The sequence below is a fragment of the Anopheles coluzzii genome, chromosome 2 (genome assembly GCF_943734685.1).
Source record: "Anopheles coluzzii chromosome 2, AcolN3, whole genome shotgun sequence".
Classification (NCBI taxonomy): Eukaryota; Metazoa; Arthropoda; class Insecta; order Diptera; family Culicidae; genus Anopheles; species Anopheles coluzzii.
The window spans coordinates 49,712,621-49,737,635 of NC_064670.1; the positions used below are offsets into that span (position 1 = coordinate 49,712,621).

The following is a 25,015-nucleotide window of genomic DNA, read 5'->3' on the forward strand; positions in this document are numbered from 1 at the left end:
TGACTGTTCAAGAAGTGTGTGCTTGGCGGAAGTATATAAATATTTATTGCCAAAGCGAGCCGATTTTCTCACCGAAAGGGAAACCACTGTAGCACCACATACACACACACTGGAAGCAGTGGCGAGCAGTTGTTCCAACCCATTATATGGTAATGAGATTGCCAGTACGGCAAATACGGCAGGTAATAAAACGATTCGCTCCAAAATAAACACCCTCCACGCGATCGGTGGTGCATTGTGGTGCATCTTTATTTTGTTTGCGCACGTTCCCGGTGGCGGTGGTGGAGAAGGAGGCCCCGGACGATCTTTCCGTCCGGGAGTGGAAAACCATATAAAACACTTATTAAAATCCATTTGCCGGAATCGTTTCTTTATTGTTTGCCGGTTCTGTTTCGAGGTGTCCCGGCGGGGTTGGCCGGGGTGCACTACATGAGATATTGCCCAAATTAGGGAATCGAATTGAATTGTTACACACTGACAGTAATTTGTGTGCGCTGGGTGATGTGTGAACTCTTGTCCGGACAGTTTCGAGTTCGCGTTGCCTTTCGAGCTTTGATGAATGTTTGATCGACGTTCATTATCGATTGAATGACGGGCCGAAAATCATCCCTCCCCCCCCCCCCCCCCCCCTTTCGAAATGAGCGATGATTGCATCCTGCATCGCAGCGGGAATGGGAGGATACATTTGTATACAAACGAGTTGCAAAACTCGAACCAAACATCGCATGACGCACTCGACAAAGATGCCACTCTTCATTAGTCAGCCGAAAACGGAAGCTTGCGTAGTGCCGAAGGGCACGAAAGACGAGCAACCGCAACCGGTACATGCTTGAAGGGATAGGTGAAACACAAAAAAGAAGCTATTTCCTCCCGAGCGATGCTGCGTTCTGCTGGTAATGATGTGGCAAATGCTTATCGAAACTGCTGTATCGCGACTTCCCTGGTAATAAATTCCCGCAACTTTCCGGCTTCGCATTCGGCCGATCGAAAGGATATGCTTAATAGAAATATCTTGTCAGAGGCTTGTTTGCGGACACGAGCTCGCAACAGGGGTAACAGGGTTTAGGGTGGTTTGGTTCGCAAAACCTATCTCCGATCAAGCAGCGCCTGGTGGAGGAACTAGGCAAATGGGCAACCCTTTTTTATGTGTGTGTGTGTGTGTGTACACGAGTACCCGCGTGCACATGTTTTCAATGTCGAGCTGTGGCAGACGAGCGCCACATTAGAGCCACTCCGATAGCAATAAGCATTTAATTAACCAACCGGGAAACACTGCAGCACAGGGTCGAGTGCAGCGAGCTAAGGTAGTTGGCTTTTTGTGTGTGTGTATTATTTGCTTTTGTTGTGCCAGCACGTGAAGAGGAAATTGAGATGTCGACGCGACGATGGTATAATAGAAAATTTTGCACAAAAAACAATCTTCCACCCCGGCAACGGTTCAACACAATCGATCGATCTAGATTCGACGCGCGATGGGAAGGCATAGAGGCTGGGGACGCGATGCTGGAGATACTGATCATCGCTGCAATGAGCTTTTTTTTCTAGCATCGCTCGTGTCGCTTAAGGGCAGAAGTGTACAGCAAAATGTTGAGAAGTATTTAGCCGGTCGTTTATCGTTAGTAATTTTGTGCCGAGCTGCACCGGGAATGCTTTGCAGCCGCCAGGAAAAGAATAAAATTATGTCCTCCCCCCGGAATGGGGCTGCTGCTGGGGATGATGATAGTTGCTTCGATAGCTTCCAAGCACGGTCGACTGTGGGTCGATACGAGTAAGAAAGCTGTATTGTGTGGTTTTTTATCTTTCTAATTACAGCACCCAACGTAACGTTCGGTTAGCACGCTGTGGGCGCTGTTATTGTTCCGTTAAATGGGCACAAGCTCAATTTAGTCCTATCCGCCGTTTAGCCGATCGCGCATAAATCATGCAACTTTTGTCAGCACAAAAACAGTGCAGCAGCAGCAGCACCAGTTACTAAAACTGGAGAGAAAAAATGAGTCCAACCCATCTGGTGCAGGGTGGCTTCAGATATCAAACAGTCCGGCACATTCAATGCTGCTTTTGTTGCAACATAGACAGCAGCGAGTGTACGGACAAAAAAATGAAACAAGCGAAACGAATTGAAGCATAAAATATAGTTGCACAAAATGCGCCCTACTCGATGCCTTCGCGGGACAGGAGTAGGTTTTTTTTTGTTGTTGTCCGCTCGTCTTTCTGACGCTGCTATCAAGGCGTGTAGCGGGTGTAGGTGCTGCATCTGATGACCGTGCAAAGCACTACCCTTCCCTCCTGCTAGTGCTTCTGTTGTTTGCTAATACCATTTTGTGCCCATGATGAGAACGGGAACCAACCGGGCTCCAGGTTTGACGAGCTGGCTAGTGTTAGAGAGTGTAAGCAGTAAGAAAAAAGCGGGAGTACGAGAGCCGGATAAATTAGTTAGCCAGTCGATCAACGTTTTTCTTTCGCCGCTATTTTCCTGCTGCTCAGTACGATCGGAAGATGCATTCGAGCCCCTGCCCATTGGTCGCTCGAGTCATCGGTCACAGAATGGCACCAAACCAAGTGCGCGCGCACACTCCTGCTGTCGATTGGGATTTTGCCCTTTCGTTGCTCGTTCCAAAGTGTGAGTGCTGTCGAGCGATGGCAAGCAAGAAGGGATGGTGTTCGTTTTAATTTTACGCCCCACCGAACTGACCAACAAACAGTCCGGCCGAGTGTGTCGGGAGAAATTAATAAGAGCGATCGCGGTGTACTAATTTTTCGCCTCCCGGTGGCAAACGGAACGGTATGAAGCCGTGTTCGTGTTTTGGATAGATAGTGGACACAACAGAACGGCCAACGATGATGATGATGATGACGATGATAATGAGCATCGGTGGCGACGAACCAAGCGAGTTGATCGAGCAAAACTGATTACAGTTTTCGTGCTTCATGAAATGTTACGCGAAGCGGAGCGTTTTCATTGGCGAAACGCTTGATGCAACTGCATTTGGAAAAAGCTGCAAAAGCATCGTGATTTACTCTATTTTTTAGACTCCATGCGAACCTTGTTATGTGGATAGAAAATATAAATCATGCAACAGTTTTTAATCGAAGCCTCGTTGCATTATTCAGAGTAACATTTTCTGATCGTTTTACTCGAGCGGAGCAGCGTTACTACTTAGTTCTGTGTAGAAAACGGCTAGCGTTTGCATTAGGCAGAATGAAAATGGAACATAAATCTCCGTCTGCCGGAAGAAAATTCTTCGCTTCAATTTAAATTGACCCGTTTTGTGGTGTCAGTTCACTCTTTCGTCTGAAGGTGTCCTGTGTGTGTAAGTGTGTGCTGTGTCCGAATAAAGAAGAAGAGAGCTGGAAAAAACAAGCACACAACCAAAACGCTCTGCTTACACAACGAAACCTCGCCAGCAGCATCAATCACGGTCCATATTCATCGCAACGCCACACAGGAGCTGCTCCAGCGGGACGATCCCGCAATGCCGTCCGCGATCGTAGTCCGGTCCGGGTGAGTCCACCGCTAACGTGTCGTAAGTACAAGCCATCTAATTTGAATTCAATCGAATTCCAATCCAAAATCAAGCAATAGTGCCACCGAAAAAGGGCAAATGAAAAATTTGAATTGAATTCCGCGTTGGCCCGCGTTTGGCAAGTGATCCTGCATAAACTAGCACGGATCGATCTGGATAGACAGTTGGGATCTGTTTTTTCCCCCACTTCCTCCCTTCTTTTCTCAGCTATTTTGCAGATATTGCAACCGTATTTGTGTGTGTGTGTTTGCGTGGAGATCGCTGAAGTATGCTGATTAACTCGAGCAGAAGGCTGTCTGTTGGGCTGGGGCAAAAAAAAAACTATCTCCCTTCACCTTCCCCTTTGACAGGACGGGGCAGATTTGAAGGCTGTGTAGCAGTGAGTACGGCACAGATACAGTGCGGAATTTATGGCACGGTGCTGGGTATCTCCTGCGCACTGGGGAGATGATTGAGACGGTTCGATTGCGAATGGCGGGAAAATATAGGCAGATCTTTAATCTACTACCAATCCGTGCACCGATGCGTACCGTTGCATGCATGAAGTGTACACCATGTGTGTGTGTGTGCACATTTATGCTGCAGCGGTTTGTGTGCGAGCTCGTGTGTGAGCTATCCTTCGCAACCGGACAGTTACAGGGAGTGCTCGGGCAGCGACGCGATCGCGATCGGTTCGTACCGCCAAGTCCGTCAAGTCAGCGGTGAAACGAGTCAATTTTAATGCACTGCGATCGTTTCGGTTGCACCGCAGCCAGAGGAATCGCACCGAAAAAGGTTAAAACGAGCACGGTTTCGCGCACAGTGCAGAGGGTGCGAGAAAAATGTCTGCTAAACTGGTAAATTAACAATGCTTTACATGGGCTGTGCGATGCTTGGCTTATTGTAGGAGAGGAGAAAACCCGCGTACGCTCACACTGCACTACTACTGTGTCTCGGTGTAAGCGAGACCCATCTAGGACGAACGATTATGATTAATGTTGACAAAGTATGCAAGATATTTTCATTATCGTTATTGAGTGTTTCATAAATGGTACTGGTCGGGACGGTGATCGTGCCGCTGCAAATCTGCATGGTTTGCCGGTCGATCGGTAACTTGACTCGCCAGGCAGTGGCGAAGGGAATCGAAACGTAATAGTGGTTTTTGCAAACGTGAAACAAGCATGGGTGGTCGTTTGAGTGTGCACGAGAGAAACGCCAAGCCATTACGATGTGGGGAAGTGTGGGATTTGCAATTTGTCGAAGTTAAAATGGAGGGAGAAAAGGTTCTGTTCTCCTGTGTGTAACTATGCACAGACTGCCTTTTTTGGTTGCGTTTCGAGTGGAAAACCTTCACGTTTGCATTTCATACACACTTCTAAAGCACGGCGTGAAAAAAAGTGTAGATAAAAGGGAGAGAAATGTAAGCCATACATTTACATCGAATAAAGTGTCAGCGATACTTAAAACCATCTTATCGCTTCTTTCCTCTGATTAATCTGAATCAGTCGCGGGATTGCGCGTTCGTTCATGCGAGTCCATTATCAAACTTCGATACTGCCAATTGCATGTAGCTTCGAATAGCGGGTTAACTGCTTGCGTTCTTGTTGTACGAAGCGACCGGTTCGAAATTTACATTCCGCCGACATGCGATGCGAGACCAAATAATAACAAGCAAAGAAGTAATTATCAGAAACATCGATCTCGAGCTTACAGGTGAACGAGAGAATAAAGATTCGAGCACCACCGAAAACGAAACCTTCGAAACATTTCGCGAGCAATGCGAAACAAATGACTTCAACGCACGCAGTACGTAAGAAAAGCGACGAACCCTCTCTATGTGTGGTGGATCCCTTTTGTGGTTCGACATTCGATGACAGTATACAGCATGAAAAAAGTAGATGACTCACCGTCCAGCGAAAGGTGAAGGGTAATGTGATGCCACCGACTTCCGGATCGGTCAGGACGAAGCTCGACCCACCCAGCACCGGCGTGCTGGCGTTACCGAACGCACAGCCGTAAAGGCCGGACGGTTGCGGTTCCACGGCTACGGCCGGCTGTTTCAGCTGCTGCTGCTGTTGCTGTACGCTTGACGTCGTTCCCTGGTACTCCTTCAGGCACAAGCTGAACGCTGTCGCGCATGCCGGACATCCTATTTGTGTGTAAATGAGTGTGTGTGTGTGCGTGTAAAGATAAAGCAGATCGCAAAGAGAACAATTGTTAGTGGTGGCGGGTAGATAAATCACGCTCATTTGGGCAGCACGGTGGAAACCGCAAAACCACGAACGATTCGAGTTACCTGTCGTTTGGGTCTGTCGTTTCTCCGGTGGCAAACCGCAGCAGTATCCTGACAGTAGATGACTGTTGGTGTTTGAAATCTCCAGTATTTGCAGTTCAAAGAAGCCGGATGACGATACCTGCGGGTAAGGAAGCGGAACAAAGAGCGAAAGCATTAGTGAAATGTGAGCAATCAAAATGTGTGTATATGTGTGTGTTTGTTTACAGCAACAATAAATGTATGCACGCCCGGAAAATGTGGGCCGAATTGTGTACTGCGAAGGATGAGATTGTGTCGATAGTAAAACCGTTAAATGATCGCTAATAAAACATTCAATAAGAGAGCCAAACGAGGGGCGAACGGTTTCGCTCCATCCTGGTTATGGCCGGCTGTTTCAATGTGTGTGAATATGTGTATTTGGGTACCGTTTTTCCCACTGCTGCCCGCTCGCAACGGGATATTTAAAAATGACATTAACTTTATTTTCTCTCGTCGCGTTTCTCGCGCTGTGATTTGGGAGTCGATGGCGATCTCTCGTGCACACGCGTAGCGTGTATGTATCGTGATTATTAATGAACGATCGTAATGATCCGTATCTGCATGGTTTCCCTTCTTTCCCATCCATCCTAGTGGTAATGGATCACGGTTGGATAAATACGGAGCCGGCTCGATTTTTGGAGCCCAAGACATCGAAACCACACTCTTCTCCGGATGAAATTGGCAACAAAAACCTGCGTTGAAACTCTTCCATGCATGCATGTATGTTACGGCAACCCATCAATTAATTAGCAAATTAATTACCAATATTAGGCTTAATCAACTTTACGACTCTCCTCAGGCGAGCCTCCGGGCAGCAAAGGGTGGCATGGTCGGCTGAAATCGATCCTTGAAACTGAGAGCTACGATCATTGGAAAATGACCGCCCAGTATAGTAGCTCACGCTCGACCTGACCGGATGGATCATGTCGAGCAGTGGCCAGAAAAAGTCCCCCCCCCATCGATGTCCTCGGGCAGCATAATTAGTGTGTTTACGCTTCAGCTTAAGGAAAGGTTGGCAGAAGCACACCCTGACAGCTCAACTGTCAAGGTAGCGGAACTGTGTTGGCCAAACCAACTCGGTACGTTTCGGTGAAGCACGGTGATGACTTCATTGTGGGAGCAAATAGCGCACGAGATGCACCATTTTGCGCATTCATTACCGATGATTTCGGCCGTTGTTTGTCGCTCAATTGGACCGCATTTGTTTAGGAGCGTCTCGTTACGGCTCCATCCATTACTTTAACCATCCGAAATGATGGCCTGCCCCGATGTCGGTACGCCACAGCAGTTGGTCCGTCGCTTGCGGTAAGGTTTTGCGTGTAAACTTTTTGTTTCTGCTTTGCCACACACAAAACGATGAGAAAAAAAGCCACTGGCGCGGTTTTGAGCATTTCGGAGGTTGCGAGCGCACGGGAGGCTAGTATTTGTTCACTCGCATGGAAACAAAATAGACGTTTCGATGACATGAGGCAGAGATTTTCGGCTGAGCTAGCGAGCTGTTCATCATGCAATCGGAATGTAACGATTTGGAGTCTCCATTCTGCTAACCCGAAGGCCAAGCGGATTGTCTTTGGTTGCTATCGTTCTCATGGATAATATTTTACCGAGGACAAACTGGTTGAACTGCAAAAGGCTATGGATAGAAAAGCTGACAGAAAAGCTGCGGTTACAAAATCAACAAAATAGTGATTATTTATTGCACGCACACGCATCCAAATAATAAAGTCGCTTGAAGAAGACATTGTGCCCGGGAGATAGTAGACCACTTACACAGATTGACCGAAATTAATCGCTCACCAGAGAGTGTGTGTAAGTGGCATAAACATGAGTATCCCAAATGTGTCGCTTGGTCCGGGTTGGGAATGAACTGGGAACGCTTGCGCTTATAAAACAGCTCGTAACTACCATTTTTGTCGTACGGGAGTGAAAACAACATTGTCAAAGCGCTTCTTACGCTATTAATAATAAATTTCATGAACAAACTGCGATTGTTAGCGGTATGCTTTGCTTGCGATGCTGTTTGGGAACCGGAGTCTCGGAACGCGCTGCTGAAGGAAGAACAATTTTCTCGTACTCAGGCGTACCTTTCGTTCTGTTTTCGTGCACTGTTCTTTAGTTTCGTTCGCATTTATGTCTGTGTTGTGATTTGAGGTGTGTTTTTTTTTTGGTGGAGCAATTTTACTCCTCAATTGCTCTTCGTCTCTCCCGTTCCTTCGGAAGCCTTCCACGCTTCCATTCTCTTCTGAAGGAGTTTAATTTCCGAGCCCGAAAAGGTGACGCAAAAAAAACCGGAGAAACAAAACGGCAACTTCTTCTGCAGCCGGCTGTACGATCGTGTTCGGGATGGCCGTCTCACGATCAGCGAACGCGCCGCTGTTTGCCTTCGGCAGTGTGAGTGTGTGGAATGTCTCACCAGTGCTTTCTTGAGAAACTTCCAACTGGCCAGTCCAGTGAGTCACTGTTGCGCTTGCCATCGCTCGTATTCACTCGCCTCCCGTTCCAAATCGGTGTGCGCAACGAGGCCTCTGCAACATTGAACGCCTCAGAAGAAGATCGTAAACGAATCACAGCGAGTGTGCGAGTGTTGTGAGAACAGAATAGCCGAATAGGAACGAAAGATGGAAGAAAGGGCCACGCCACGACGGGACGGGAGAGATGTCCTGCCTGTCTGTAAGTACAAATGCTTCCAACCGGGGCCATCCCGTATCCCATACATGTGACACAATAGGTGAATCTTCGCAGCAATCACTTCCTCATCCCTGCTGAACGGGGGCCCCCTGTTTCCCAGGGGCGGCCCATGGCGGGAGACGGTACGACACCTTTTGGCGACGAAGCAGCAGACAACGACGGGTACAGCACTCCGACCGTGCCAGAAGAGGAATGATGCGAACCGGACAGGCGCATCAAGTGAAGTAAGCGTTAAATTGCTTCTTTCTTCTGCCACTTTTTACGATCGAGTTGCTCCACCACCTCGCACCCGGCTGGTTCGTTTCTTTTTATGCTCATTTAGCCCTGCCATGTTGCGCCTCATGCTCCTTGCGCCAGGCGACTCCAAAAAAGGGAATCAACATACACAATCATTAACGCAACCGACCATCTACACGCTGGTTTTTTTAATGTCGTTGTGTTGTGTCTCGCACACACATACATAGACACACATAATCTGGCGATGTTTTGAGGCGCGATACTGCCGGCTACTTCGGATGGATCTTCCTGTCTGCTGGTGGCAGCTTACAGGGTCAACAAGCGTTTTTCTCTTTATTTTTTGCCTCGGATGACCATGAATTGTGCACACACTATGTCTGTGTATGTTGAGGTTAAAAAAAGTCTGTTCCAATGACAGTGACGAAAAAATTAACGCTAGAAAAGCAGCGAACCTCCAGCGCAAGCAATTGCGTTCATTGTCCGCTTCCCGCGGGTCATAGATCACGTTCGGCGATGCCAAGAACATCGTAAAATCGGGCCTGCTTCGTCGAGCCCAAGCCCAACTTTAGACCCGGGAGTTCTGAGAGCGACAGAAGCCATCTATCATAAGCATTGCATTGCATTCAGAACGAAATGGAACTGTTTTGTAAACGGCAGCAGCAGCAGCAGAAGGGCAAAACAAAAGCTTCCCAACCGCGGGACCGCGGGACTGACCAACAGCGCTTTCTGACCCTGCGGTTCAAAATCATTCCACGGGCTGAGGTCCACTTTCGTTCTGGACACGATATGAGCAATGCAATTGCTTTTACTTCAATGCGAGCTGGCAAAGATGAGGTGGCAAACCCCGCTTACATGTGCTTTCGTGTGAGTGTAAAACGAAACGACGAACCGAGCAAATTAACATCGTACCCGGTGTAGTGCCATCGAGCCAGGAGGTGCGCTCACAAGGAATGCGCTAAACACGTTCATATCGGGGCAGCAAACCGCCGCGAGAAATCACCATGAAAACATAAAACACTCAACGACTGTTACAAATCGGATATTTATTCGCACCCGAACCTTAACCGCCTTGAGTCAGTGAGCTGGGACCTGGTATCTTGCAAAACACTTTCTTTCCCTGTCCATTTGCTGTGGTGTTTGGCGAGGTGAGTGAGCACCGTGGGTTTTATCCAGGCGTGGATCATGTTACCTTAACGTCCCCGTTTGGGTGCCGAAACGAGCAGCAGCGGCAACAACGCCAGCAACAAAAAGTGCAACCATAAAAGAGGACGTCCGTAGCGGCGATTGCAACTGATTAAAACAACGAACTCGCTCGCCCATTTCGCCGCGCTTATCGCGGGCGCGATGTCTTTGCACCGGCAATTGATTTTGCATACATTTCGTGTGTCCATTTCTGGCTAGCCACTTTGGTGAGAAGCTGATTTCGCTCGGGAAGACAAACGCTTCATTTCTCTCCACTGTAATAATGCGAAGATAAATTGTAGAATGCAGGATGTTGCATCAGATTTCGCCTGGTTCCATCTCGTGTTGTGGGCTATTTGGGCGTTTGTATTGCTTGATGCCTTTGAGAACCTTTGCATCTCCAAAATGGCAACGGAAAGGAGAAGCATACATAAGCAGTTTTTATCACATTGCTGAAAAAGTGTGTTGTGTTGGGATGTATCGAATTTCGTACGCCTGCTTTATGGTAGTGTGAAACGGTTATGACTCGCTAGTTTTTTTATTTATACTGAACGATTGGATTGACTACAGCCGACGATAGCCGTGACCAATGAATGTGTCTAGTGGAAGATTTACGAAATGACATCTTGCGGGTGCTGGAAATTTGAAAACAAAACAGATCTATTGATTCATTGCCCAATGGGGGAACAGGAAAAGAAACAAAACCGAAGGTACTAAATCGTTCACTGTGAGTCACAAGCTGCAGATGGCAAATCTCACTGAAAAAAGGCAAAATAACTGTGACCAAAATTGATCCATACGAAAACATTCCACCCAACATGGAAAAGGAAACCAAAGTTCACTGTTAATGCTTAATGTGCTTGCGCTAAAAATTGTGCTCGTTTATGCTCGCGCACGCGCCCGCATCCCTTTCCTAGGCCACATAAGCAAACAAGGCGCGAACAAGCTTACCCCTCGGGCAAACAAACAAATAAACAAACAAACAAACAATCATTTCCAATCACTTTGCGCGGGTCCTGCGACGAGCGGTTGATCGAATGCTTTTTGCCCACGGAATGGCTCGCATTTGTTTGCTCGCGATAGAGAGCGTGTGGCCGCACCGTGAAGTACGGCGCTCGTCAAGTGGTGCCGCCGAAAGTGGAAAGTGGAAGAATTTCGTTAATTTTGATTGATTGGACATCGAGCACTTGCCGTAATCTGCGTGGTTCAGTTTTCCCCGGCCTTCCATTTTAAGGAATCGAAGGAAAGGGCAACCAATGCGGCTGGAGTGGGCGAACACACAATCAAAAGGGAAAGGATTTGTGCCGACATATGTGTGTGTGTGTGTGTGTGGCGGGGGAGATGTCAAATTTAGCATCAATTTTCCCACCCCCGTGGGAGTGCGCGGTCAGCGTCGATCGTCACGAACTGCGCTTTCGTACTGGGCGCGCTTTGTCAAATCACACGCACCACCCCGGCTGAACCACGGTTTCGGAGGGCGTTCGCGATGGGTGGTGTGCGGGTGGAGCATTGGAATAAATTTTCATATTTATTGAATGCTAACGATGCGATTATTACACCTTCACGCACGGTATCGAAAACGGGGAGGCAAAAGGGGAGAGAAAAGATTTGAGGGCTAGCAGCAGGTCCGTTTCCACTTGATTGCGAATCGTGCGTGCGTGAGCCCGCACTGTTCTGCACTGCCCTAGCTCGCGCTCCAAAAGCGAGATGAAATATCGAAAGTGAAAGAGTGGACGGCAGGCTCAGCGCGGTACGAGCGACCGTCCTGTGACGAAACACGTGTTCATGTTTAGCCGTTCAAAATGTGGACCAAGTGTCCGCACCCGACCGAAAGGGGAATGGTCGAGCGCTCGAGCAGCGCACGCGGATACGTTGCAGCTCTCTGATGGTAGCGGGCTAATGGAATGCTTGCGATCGTGCAGAGCAGCGCTCAATATATGCTAATCGAGTCTCGAAGGTGCAGACTTCTGGTCCGATCAGGTGTGTGTGTGTGTGGCACAAGGTGATGGTGTGAGAGCGAAAACCTGCCCGCGGCATGGCATGAGTCCGAGGGCTGGGCAGGCTCCGGACAGGCTGTCGGTTGGTTCCCACCGTGGGCGCAACGATCGGCCCCATGCACTTGCACATTTTGCACACAACATGCGCAGAGGAGATGCAGGCGCTGGGACGCGTTGGGAACTGGATCTGTTCGGTGCCGTGCGGACGACGGAATGACTAAATCAATTTGTGAAGATATTAATAACCTTGGTGAGTGACCATGTGTCTGTGAGTCGTGCACTTGCGCTTGGCGGAATCGGTGCTCGGGTGAAAACGTATTTATTATTAATTAACTCATTGCTAGTTGCGACCGTGTGTCGGCTGGTGAGATGATTAGTGAAGTCGATCAGAATCAATTTAGCGTTTTGAAGCCCTTTCCGTCTATGAAGGTTTTTGGACCGTGTGCGAGAGTTGTGTCATAAATTAAGCGAAGCTGTACTTTTACTCAAGAGCTTTGCATACGGCCACTTACCAGGAAGTCAATGTACATCGATAACATCCCTTGTACGAGGTGGAATTAGATTCCGGCTCATAAAAGTGGCCACAAATCTTACCCTTCCAAGTGTATTTATTGCACCACACAAATGACTTCTCCCCGGGCGGTCAGCACGGATCGTTTAGTAGCCCTGCGGTCGGTTTCAAGGCTCATGAGCATGGCAACGGCACTGAACCAAATGAACCAACCACCTTCGTCGCGGACGACACCACGAGCACGATGGCGACACTAAACTGCAATTATGACGCCTAATCTCTGCTGCCAGATTGGCGTAACATCCTTGCCATTCTGTGGTGCTCTTATCGCGAAAACGGCAACGACTTGCCGTTGCACGAGATTAGTTTGCCACCCTTCTTCGCTTCACTCAGAATTCCCCCCGTCTTTATGGCTCTCTCCATCTTCTTTTAAACGTACGTTCTAGCAGCGTGGCCGAAAACACTTGCAGCTTGAGCATAAACGGCGTGCCGGCGGGAGACAATCGAGCTGCCTCGGTTGCCATTTTGCCACAGGGTGGCAGTACTTTGGGGCCGTTGTCTACCATGCCAGCCGGTTCAGATTGCCACAGCAAGTGAGCAGTGGCAGGGAGGGAGGGGTACTGAGTCGAAAAGCCTACCACAAAGAACGGCATTCCGGCACCGGTTCCGTCCTTCGGAAACGCGAAAAAGCGGAACGGAAAATCTTCTCAATTAATCAGCATCATCCCACCCCGAGATCTTCTCCCCGTTCTCTCTCTGTCTCTCTCCGTTACGGAAAGGGCCGGTTTTCGGGGAAGGCCGGGTGGAGGCCATAAGGTTGATGGTTAATGTTGCTGTTTCAAACCACCCAGCCCGAATGCAACCCGGGCCAGGGTGCTGGAGTGGAAATGAATCTTGCCGATGCGGCTATGATTTGGTGTTTCTCCCTCTGTTTTTGCGTTTACGCGTAACGTAAAGTTCCCTTTCGAGGGTGGGCCCAGCACCGTGTCTGAAGATCGGTTGGGAAGAAGGAAGAGAGAGAGAGAGATAGATGGCAGCTAGTGTAGGGAACAGACTGGTACACAGACCGGGGCTGGTCGGTGCGCGCGCTGTATGATTAAAATAAAATAAAACAGGAAATGATGCGATAAATGCTTTCTTCTTCCACACTCAGGCAAAGCTCGCATACGTCCGACTCCCTCGGCTGCCGGGCCAGTGGCGAGAGATAGGAATGTTGCGGCTAAGGTTGTAAGTAAAGCGAGGCGAGCTGAGTGCTCATATGTTTGAAGGAATGCGAACGCGCGAAAAGCCCCTGCTGGAAGCGTACCGTTGGAAGTTTCTTTTTCAATTTCGACCAGAGTATGATTTTGGTGTTGTTCTCGTCCTCTGTGTGTGTGTGTAAGTCCAAGAGATTTCAATCTACATATGTTTTACGATGTTGATGGTGGCTTACCAGCCTCAGAGCGGGTTGCAGGTGCCGCCTCATTGCACTGCAGTGTGTCTGCACAAATGGTTGATTTATTGAAAGCTAGCGGGACTTGTGGGTGAGATGAAACACACTACGGAAGAATCGCGTGCGCCACGTAAGTGGAAGATAGTGGTGAAAAAAAAGGCTACAAGACAACAACAGCACCTTCTAAAACGCAGCAAAAGAAAGCGCAAACAAACAAGCACCAAACAAGCTAGGGGAAGTATTCTTTCGCGGCCCTCGCGGCCGGTCAGCTTGTAGGGAGTGGGCAATAAATAAGGCGAAAGCTTCTTCTTCTCTCGTTCCCCTTTCCCCACTATCTCGCATACCCATGACAGAAAGAATTAATAACAGGTGGACGGCGTACGTATCCTATCGCGCAGCAGATCCTCACTGCACTTGACCCGTTGCGGCGTTGTGTGTGCGAATTTATCTCCGATTCGCACACTATTTGCTTGATCATCAATCTCGCGCGATCTTGCGGGCAAACCCAAAGCCCTCCAGCGGATAGTGTGGCGCGATGGATTCGTTTGGTGAGCTTAAAGCAGTTGTCTTGTATCGCGCGATAGGCAAACGATTAGGCCAGCCGCAGTCCGAATGATTAGCTCCGGATGAGGTTAAGCCCGGGACAGGAAATCACGAATTATCCGTACAAGCGTTCGGAGGGGCTTTTTTATGGTAGGAGATGATTTTATTGTATCCTGGTAACTAATGCCATCGCTTCCGAAACACTACACACCCGCCTGCAAAGGGGATTTCGAATCGAAACGATCACGGTCGTGAGATGGAACGTTGGAGCTTCCTGTACGGGGCTGGGTTAAGCGTTGTTTTGTTGTTGAGTTTTTCAGTTCCAACAATCCAAATGTCACCCATGTTAAATGTACCCGAAAAAATGTGCATTTACTGCACGTTCTAGAGTCGTGCATTCCTAGCAGTTTAGCCTTGAGCACGGTACAACACATTCCCGTCAGGTTCCGCCGTCACTGTCGACATGGGTCGTGGTCGATCAACGAATCCTTTTTCAAAGCAGTTCAAAGTCATACGCAGCTCACACGCGCGCTTACCGAACGCTTTACGAGGTACTAGAGCAGAGCAGAGGACGGAACTGCCGTCAGAAACGAGTGACACGGGGAGCCGGGTAGTTTCAAGTGCCCGGCAAGTGAGAAATAATTTAAATGTAAAATACCCGTCAACAAGGGACGCGCTTGCCGAGCACCGCCGAACCGGTGTGCTCTTCATTCCTTGCGCGGCCAAATCAGACACCGGATCGGGCGTGGAATGTCTTCTTTCCGCGTGGAATCGTTTGCGCGGGTGTTAAGAACGCAGCCAAAGGGTTGCCCTGGTGGGAATGGAGAGGGACTTCACCGAGTTCCGCATCGCATACTAATTGCGTTTTCGCTCTCCCCTTACACCTTACATAGTTGCCCGCCGTTGCGCTTGAAGGTCCCACCTGGGCAGAGTTGTTGTGTCGCGGAGTGCGTGCTTCTCACCAGGCCCGGTTGCGTGTACCTCTTCTTTCTACTCTTCACGTCTCCCGGATAATCAAGCCATTAGTGTTTATTTATAATGTTATTACCGGGCGATTCATTTGCAATTTCTATACACCGCTGTTCGAAGCGTGAAGTTTGTCTGTTTGTTCGTGGAATTTGCAGAGCTCGGAGTAGTAGTGTTTGGATTCTTCTCCGCGCTTTTTGGTTGACAGCAAGGATTGATGTACAGAGAGGATCGTGATGATGACTACATTAGGGGAGGTTATTGGCGCAGAATGGCAAACACGTCCCCATGGCAGTTGGTGGATGGTGCACCCTCACGGTGAACGCATTTCATGTCCACCGTTACACACATGTCGAAATGCACTCGCCCCAATCAAGAAGGTGACCCAGGGCTGCATCACAGCCTCGGAACACATTCACTGATGGTTTCCTCAACAGAAAAAAGGGGGACAAACTCATTACCGCGTGTACCGAATGGAACGATCAGTTAAAATTAATTACCACTTTATTTATCGGAGCAATAAAGGAACCAAGTCTGGTGGTCGGGCGGGACTTTCGACTGGCGAGCAGCGGTTTTGTGAACTCGACTAAATCGACTCCGGAGCCGCGAGGGAACGTATAAATTGACCCCCCGTTGAAATAGAGATTGCATTTTATGCGTGGTGCTCTGGTGTGGTGTTCGAAGTTCAATAAATGTCTGACGACATCGAATGGTCCCGGAGCAAATGGCACCGTTGAGGCGAGTTCCAATTGCGTACGACACTTTTACCTTTCCTGATTGATGCTGTACGATCGCGACTTGCCGTCAAAAACGATATCGATTAAACTCCAAAACCCCGGTAATGATCCAAATTTCCAAATCACCATCCCAAAAAGCAAAGCCACACAGCGACAGGGGCCGCCGGGTTCCAGAGCCAAGAGGTCATGAAATCGGGCACCACACAAATCTTGTCGGTCCGGCCGAAAAACAAATAAAACATCCGTAATCGTCAGTGTTATTGATTGGTCTCCTGGCGTGTTTTACACCGCCGCTTCCCAGTCCCGACCCGCCCGAGACGACGGCGCAATGATGTGGCGCTCAACCGGAACGTCGCGTAACTGTCACACGCGGCGGGCAGGATGGCCTGGTGACGCGATTAATAGTAAAGACGGGGAAATTAAAACCCCAGCCGGGATCGAACGAAACCAAACAGTGAGAAATGGTTTCCAAGAAGTGGAAGAATGACAAAGCACTGCGGCAAGAGTGCGAAGAACACATGCAAGCCCTTACTGAACCTGTATCTAGAACCTGTTCGGGGCCTGGATTGGATCGTTCGTTTGTTTTCCCGCGCGCGATTAGTGCGATCAGTTTGATGATCCGTCGTGTCCCCCCCCCCCCTCCCCTGGAGCACGTTCGGTTCGAGAGTGCAGTGTTTTATTTGTACAACAATTAAACGTCAGCTTGAGGATTGCTTGCATCGCGCTCGAGATGCCGGGCTGGATGGATGGACGGTTCGGTAAACTAGAAATGACAAACGCGTCTCACGGGATGCATTTCTAGCTCGGTGCCCGGGTCTCTGTGCCTTTTTGTTTTTTTTGTTTGCTTTATTCCACTGTACGTCGCTACTTTCCAATGCATTCCGTTTTTGCTTTAGATTATTTATTTCCCCCCGGTGGGTTGTTGGATCCACTGTCCATAGCGTGTGTGTGTGTGTGTGTGCTTGACGCTAAAGCGGTCCTTATGTCGCGACAGGAGACAGACACAAGACAGCGAAAAAAAAACGAAACACATTCACACACGCACAATCGGTCAAGATTCCACCGTAATTGTGCATCGGTGTGCGCAAGTGTGTAGTGCATCCGCCAGCGCACCACCATGCACCTGTGGGGCACTTTGTGGCACGACACCGGCGGCACTGCACAGCCCGGGCGAGGCCGTGAGTGACTTTTCTCGCCCAGCATAATTATCATCGACATATGGTGCCATCGGTTCCGCCGCAAAATTGCCCCATTCGGGGCGGTATGATAGACCAGACACACTGATAGCTGTGTGTGCATGTGCAGCGCGAGTGTGTATATTTCTTGCGTACTATGTAAGCTCCCAATAGTAAGGCACTACGCATCGTCAAGTCCTTTCACTTCGAACGGTATGAAGTGTGGAGCGTCTCGACCCGACGGTTAAGATTTATTATGTTTTCATCCCCATTTCCCAAACCCAATATCGGAAAGGAATGGAGATGACGTGCCCGCGTTTGGGATTGGTTTGTAGTATAACGTTTGTTTGTTAGTGGTTTTGTGTGTTTTTTTTGTTTGGTTCACCCGTAAACATTGATTCTGGGATACGATTGCGCCCTGGGATGTGTCATATTTTTCTTTTACCGTTTCGTTCACTTTACATGCTGCGCTCTTGAAGATGAGAAAGGCTGAAGACGAAAGAAGAAGAAGAAGAAGAAGAAGAAAAAAGCCCAGCCACAATCAAAGCACGGAAACGCGCCCGGCAGTTCCCGTTCCGGCAACGGTGTGCGCGGCCAGAGTTTGATGGGAAGTTGTCAATTAATTCTATTAGCTGCCATTTTCGGAGCACTCGATTGCTTGGACCAGTTTCGGTCCTTCTCGTCCGCGGGCAGTGGGAAATGGACTTGAAATAGAGCCTCTTCGTCGCCGGCTTTATCGTCCGCCCTGCTGCACCATGATTGGGTTCCGTTCCGCGCGTCAGCTTGGCATCGTAAATCGTTTCGGGGTTCAACATTTAATTAGAGTTATGAATAATTCCGCACGGGGTGGGTTTTTCGCTCTCTCTCTCTCTCTCTCTTTCTCTCTTCTTTTGCCTCTCTTTCACGAACCGACACATCTGCCGACCACGGCGTGTGGGTTGAAGAACGATAGTAAAACAAGCCCGACAGTGGTTAGTGGACGAAAAAAGTGCCACAATAAAAGCAACACAAGACAACAAGCCCACTTTACGCAGGGGCAACCGCGAGCATGTTGTGAGCGCCGTGTGTTGCACGGCGGCTAATCGTAAAGCCACCAAAATTGTGTCCCCGAGCCGCCCCCTACGCTTCAACGTGGTGCGCTCTGTTCTTTTCGATCGCGGTTTCGGTTGTTTGTTGAAACAGCATGTTGGCGTAATTTTTCAGCACCTCATTTTTAGTAGCCGTGAATTTCGACCGTGATTTATAAACAGCTCGGTAGCCCGGTGCGAGAATTCTGCGCGAGCCTTTCTCGCGGCATGCGCCGCTGCTGCGCCGTAAAGATTTACGAGCGCCGTCCGTCCGGGCCCGATTTTGCTGGAAGCTTGTGCTTGCTGGGGAATCGCTCCGTAGAATTCTATTTTCATCCCACCCACTCGGGAGAGGACCGCTGCACGTGCTGATAAGATGGGCACGCGGCTACAAAGTGGCCGAAGGGTCTCGCAGTTGCCACATTTTTTGGCTCCCGTCTGGTAAAGATTCCACTCAGCGTGTGCCGATGGCAGGCTGTCATTGGAATGATATGAGAGGAGGAAGGGGGGAGGGAGAGGAGCAGCAAGCTAGATTGGCCTTCAAATCTAGCTGCATTTATCTCGACTTGTGTTGACCCCGAAATGAGGGGTTGGATGTTCAAAGGCGTTTATTTTTTATTTTTGTTCGGATATTTCTCTTTTGTTTCATTCCACTCCTCTGCTAGACGCAAACTGTGACCCTTTTGGCCCGCGGCATTGCATTTCATTGTCGGTTAGAAAATTAATGTTTGTCTCCAAACGGGCCCAACAGCACAGCTCGGAAGGATAGCCATCTCGGAGGGGCCCATCAATCCGCTCTCTCGAATGGCGCGGACGGATTTGTGAAAATCGGCCGTTTCAAGATGGCATGATTTATTTCAACGCTTCCCCCGCCGTCTTGTGGTCGCGGATACTCCCGCACCTTTTGCCGATGCGGGAGGGGTTAATTAATTCGGTTATCTTTTGACTATTTTCAGCCTCATTAGAAACGATAATTAATTGCGTTCGACCCGGCCTGCGTTCGGTGCGGCTCTAGGAACAGGTCGGCAAGGAAAACGCAGAAAAGTAACAAAAACGAAAACGGGTGGTGAACATTTCAGACAGCACTGGCCGGCAGCATAAATGGCCGCACGCCTCAAGCGATCGATTCCCGTGGCCGTTCCCGTTGGCACAGTTCGGTCGGAAAAGGTTAACTTTTGCTGTGGCCTTTGCCGGTGTGGTATCGTTTGCAACGGCAACGGAATGCGACACGACGGTTGGGGTGAGGTGGCGAGTTGGGAGTAGAAAAAAACAGCACACACACACAGCAACACGTTCACACAAAATTCAACTTGGCGAATTGTCGGAAGAAGGCGATTGCCATCAATCGGATGGCGCGATGGCAAAATCCTCTAGCGAAGCGCAGAAGAAACAAAACAAAAACAAAGAGAATGGAAATGAAGAGCGAATCGAACCGACGCGGAATGGGGACAGGAGATAAAGTTTAGAATTTTAAAAGTAGATGCAGGAAAATAAAAATAAAAAACAAAGTGTTCTGCTGGGCTGGCGGCGCGGGAACCCAGACCAGCCGACGTTACAGCGACCGATCGCGACCGTTGAATGCCGGGTGCCGTTCTGCAAAAGACCTTTAAACGGCTTACGGTTGTGGGGGTTCGATGCCATCCTACCCTTCGCAACAGGTCTCCGAGGTTTGTTAAATACTTCGCGATTGGAGCCTTTGTTGCCGGAGCATTCCCGTGTGCAGCATATCTCTCGCTGACGACACATGTAGCGCCTATGCCATTCGCGATGCTTCCCTACCCAGCGATCGCTCCGATTGCTTCAGAAATTAGCGCAACGCTAGTTTGCATATTGATTCTATCAATATATCCTCCCCCTGCCGGCGGCCCAGCGTATCGGTCAATCGTGTTCGCAGATCGTCGCGTATAACATATTCTGTGCCATGATGTGATCGCTCGGCTATTTGTAGTTTCGCTTTTGGACAAGTTCATCCCGCTGCTCCCATGGCTAAAGTGGAGGACGCAGTCACACAAACACACACAAAAAAAACATTGTGCCATATCTGGCCGGGGCAATCAAACTAGAGACATCCCCGGGCACAACCGTCGACAACGATCGATCAGCAAGATACGCTTTCCACCTTAACCCATTGAAAGCGATCGCTGTCGTTGATGACGGGAATGCATTTTGCACTGTTCATTGTCAGGCCTAGGGAAAGCGAAGAACAAGAGACACCCAACTAATAAAAAGAAGCCTCTACTAGTCATCTACTCACATACACACACACCCACTGTCCAGTGGTTCACTCTCAACCTTTTCGGCTGGGACGTGTTGTTTCGGCCGAGGATGTTTCGCGCATCCTTTCTACTTGCCTCGACACGGGATTCAAAATTGCATCTAATTAAATGAAATTTTATATCTTTACAACGCCTGTTCGGTTTCGGGACAGTGGAGGCGCGCGTTGTTTATGCAGCCATAAAAACAGCAAACAACCGTAGACGAAAAAAAAAAAAACAAAGCGTACAAAATCACGATGCCGTTCAGCGGCGAGTCCGATCGGATTGATCGTTCGGCATGTCGAGGGATGATCAAACGCTTTCAGTTCATCGGACGGATCGCATCCGTGGGTATGCGTGATTTATTTTGATAACTAATCACATCACTCGCCAACGCGACGCGAAGGAGAGAGGGGGGGAGGGTCATGTTGAGTCATGTTTTGTCTGCTCGAACGAACCTCGAGGGACGTCACTGGTGTATTATGGCCGGCACGATCGGAACCAATACAGCCAGGCCAAATTATTTACCTACGTCCATCAAACTGAGCAAACCCTTGAATGGTTCTGGTTTTGCACCAACCACCACCACCACCAACCCGCATGTTGATTTAATTTGGCTGATTCGTTTCATTAAGCAATCATACTCAAGGTTGCAGTCACTTCCTTCTGCATCTGGTTTGGCTACGCGTTTCCTCGAGAACGCGATCGATTACACCCGGCTGCTCCCCAGACGGTTCCCTTGCGTGCTTACCGAACTCGGGGGATGGAAAAAGATCGAAGAAAAAAGTAGAACGAAGATTCTAATTAAGATAAACTCAAAGCAAAAGCACAAAACACACACACACACTGGTTGAGTAGTGCACGAAGGTTTTCGGTGCGAAAGCGAAAACAGAAAAATAACGTCCAATGCGGCATTGACCAAGAAAAGGACCACTGAACGGTGTTTTTATTTTTCCGTTTAGACTCCGCATCCCAAAAATTAAAACGTGATGCAGAAACGAAACATACAAAACATACTCGGTCTGCTTGGCGTCGCTGTAACAACAGGAAAAATAAATTTCTGATGCAGCATCTTTAGCAAAATGTTCAAAGAAGTGCAAGGCAGTGTTGGTTTTCTTATCCTGTTTCAATACCAAAAAAGTGAAGACTGTTGGCGTGGAGAAGTTTGATAGAGAAAATTCTCAATTCCCCTTTTTTTTCGACGTACCATCTTTGGGCCCTCTCACACTCACAAAACTCAAGGGAGCTTTACTGGGGTAATGAGTCAACAGTTTCTTTTTCTTCTGATGAGGAGATTATGAGATTTAACACACCAACGGAAGAACCAAAGCAAACGGACGAAGGAAGAAATAAAACAGCACGTTTCGGTATCATCTTTTGGCAGTAAGCTCGCCCCAATGCGCCCCAATACTGGAGGTGCAGCAGCAGCAGCAACAATATGGACGGCCCTCCGGTAACGGCTCTTCAACCTTACCTGCTCCCCCGGTTGCCGAGCAGCAATCGATGTTATTCTTTTACGCCATCGCATAAATCGGGCAGCGATGATAATTCACCGATTCAATTAGTGCCGAATAATGAATCAATGGTGTGCGGCGGAGCATGATCTTATTATGAAATTATAATCCTTACCCGCCACACACACAGCAGTGAAAATGAGCCGCGTGAGATGGGTTGAACAACAACAATAATAACGATAATAATAAACAGCAAAGAGAACATCGATCGCGCGCTTGATCTCGATCACGGGCCCGCGAATGGAATGACGCGGGCACGGTACAGTGCCGCCTCGAAGGTATGGCCTATGTATTTACCTCTTTTTATTGTTGTTCTGGTTGAACAGTACGCCTATCGGTGTAATCAGATCGGGAGCGCGGAAGAAAGGGATAGCGGCTCGTTACTTAGCAGCGGAGAATTAGACGATGCCGCAAGGGTGATAATATTCATGGCGCTGGTTTGGGTGAGTAAATGTGGGACACCGCAGCACGGAAGGGAAGGGGAGCTGGTAAGCGTAACACAAAAGGAAAAATGCTGCCCAAACACAGCCTCTCGCTTATTTATTGGTATTTCCATTTTTTTGTGCCAAAAACATCGAGAGGAACAAAACAAAAAAACTGAAATGATGGAACAGGCGCGAAACCTTGAAATGGAGCCCTACACTCTATGGAAACGATTAAACGGGAAGTTGAGCTGATTCAACCGTCTCGTTGTTAGACACACCAACCGGACGGCGACAGCATCGCTGATCCATCGATCACGGCGGTCCGGTGGCGTTTCATTCGATCAGCGTCGTCACTATCGCCCATCGGCATCGATTGCCATCGCAATCAATATATTACACCATGCTCGACAACAGCGCAAACCCCCGAAATAACGAGTTAAATGAAGCAGCAAACGAAAAGTGAGGCTGGAAGCGGTGGGGCGAAAAAAAAAAAAAAACCACAAAAAGCGCACAAACCATCAGCACCGGGAATGACTTAACCAGAGAAACGACGTGGCGCAGAAACAGGGATGAGAGCGGAGAAAAACCACTTTGTCCAACAGTGGACACTGTCCTACCGCGCCGTAAAGATCGACAAAGTTTTCGTTTCATTTTCAAGATCACCGCGCGCTGATAAGATATTTAGTGTCTCCTCTCTCCTTCCTCCAATCGAAGCGGGAGGGAACCGAACCATGCAGACCAGGAGGATCTTCAAGCTGCTGTGGTGGTGATGTTGGTGACACGATAACCGCCCAAAAAAAGCTCCAAACTCTATGCAATGCCAGCAAACTGTCAAGCGGATGAATCTCCTGCGCCAGCGAGAAGAAGAAAAAGGCAAACATAAAGTCCGACGAAAAACACTCGAATCGCGAGTGAAATCGATATCGCTCATCCCGTGTTCCCCCTTTGACCGCGGCATACTCCCGCGGTGTGTTGTCTCTTTGCCACCCCAAAAGCGTTACCGGAGGCCGTGATGACGCGGGAAAAGACATTTCCAAACTCTTCCCCATGGCCCTCCCAATACCGACGCTATTAATCAATGCCTCTCTTTTGAAAACATCAGACCGGACCGTCGGAATGGGTTGGAATCTGTGAATGTGAATGAGAGTGTGTGTGTGTGTTTGGCTGTTTAGTTGTTTGTGTTGCGTTCTTCTGCTAGACCACCATCTCGTTTTGTTTTAGCTATCATCTTCCAGTTTGAGATTGGTTCCTAAATCCCGGCCGTACCCAGGGATCGTACACACACACACATGATCACCCCGTCTCCGTCTCTGGGGACAATTAATAGAGCTATTTTATTATTTTATCCATCGAACTTTAGTGTCCGTGGGTAGGGTCGCAGCGAGCGAGCTGAGCGTCTGAAAGCTGATGTCATTTTTCTAGGAAGAATCTGTTCAACACGCCTGTGATTAGGAGCAGTGCTGCCGAATTGGGTCCCAGCGAAGGCGAGCCGTAAAAGATGCGTCGTTCAATCGCATCGCAAGGGAAAGGCGGTGAGCGCACGAAGGGCAGGACAATGACCACTGTTCTCGATCGAGCCGTGCAGGTAGAGGGCAGACAGGAAACCATCATCGTCTCCCTCCAGCTCGCATCCCCCTCCCAGGAAGAGTGCAGCAAGGTGAGCGTTGGGGCGCAGGAACGGCATCGATAGATCCATGGGACTCGCGCGGCGGTGGTCTGCTTTTAATTGGAACTCTCGCAAGAAGCGGACCGCGACCTCGACAACCCTCGGATTCTTTGGCGTTCCTGGACAGTGGATCTGCTCGCAATCGGTGCGCGAACACGCGGAGAGCGAGATACGGACCACTAATTAGGAAATTATTCATTATTTATCTGGGCTGTTTGTGTTTGTGTGGAGAACCAATTCCCCCCTGATCTTCCGATCGCGATTTGATCGCTTCGTTTAAGCTGATCCGTATTTAAGGCCGCGGACTATCGACCTGGTCGAGTTGCGTATGCGTGTGTGAAGAAGAACACGTTCGAACATGATGGCCACTGCCACGGCAACGCATGGGCAGACAGTGCCGTAAGTCACTGCTGGTGACAGTTTGGAAAAGGAAGAGAACTGCAATTTTGTACGCAAAAAAAAACCACGCTATCGTAGTCCGTGTGATTTTTTTGTGTGACGATGTTCATTCTCAAGCTAAACGAAACGATGCCGATCTCCGTCTTTCGTGCGCCATTGGGAAAAAGACAGTGTTAATTTGATAATCGCTGCATTAGCGTCAGCGGTATCAGCAGCTAATTAATGGGCTGTTTGATACACCTTTAACGAGGTTAAAACACCCCGGGGCAGGTCGCAGCGCATCTGTGTGCGCTTTTGGGGTAAGATGATTAATACCGTTTCTAAGCGCTGAACGAGAATGGGAGAGAACGCTCGTTGCCGAAAGAGCACAAGAACCATCCTTGGATTTCAATGTTCGAAATAAC

At 49.0% G+C, this 25,015-nt stretch overlaps 1 protein-coding gene across 1 annotated transcript in view; it reads right to left on the reverse strand.

Moving 5' to 3' along the window:
* Window positions 1-25,015, reverse strand: part of LOC120948665 (protein serrate) — a 103,170-nt gene that overhangs the window by 74,235 nt on the left and 3,920 nt on the right. The window contains exons 2-3 of the mRNA XM_040365265.2: window positions 5,800-5,917; window positions 5,411-5,652 (exon numbers count right to left, since the gene is read on the reverse strand). Of these exons, the coding sequence (XP_040221199.2) occupies window positions 5,411-5,652; window positions 5,800-5,917 (360 nt within the window). The remainder of the gene's footprint in view (window positions 1-5,410; window positions 5,653-5,799; window positions 5,918-25,015) is intronic.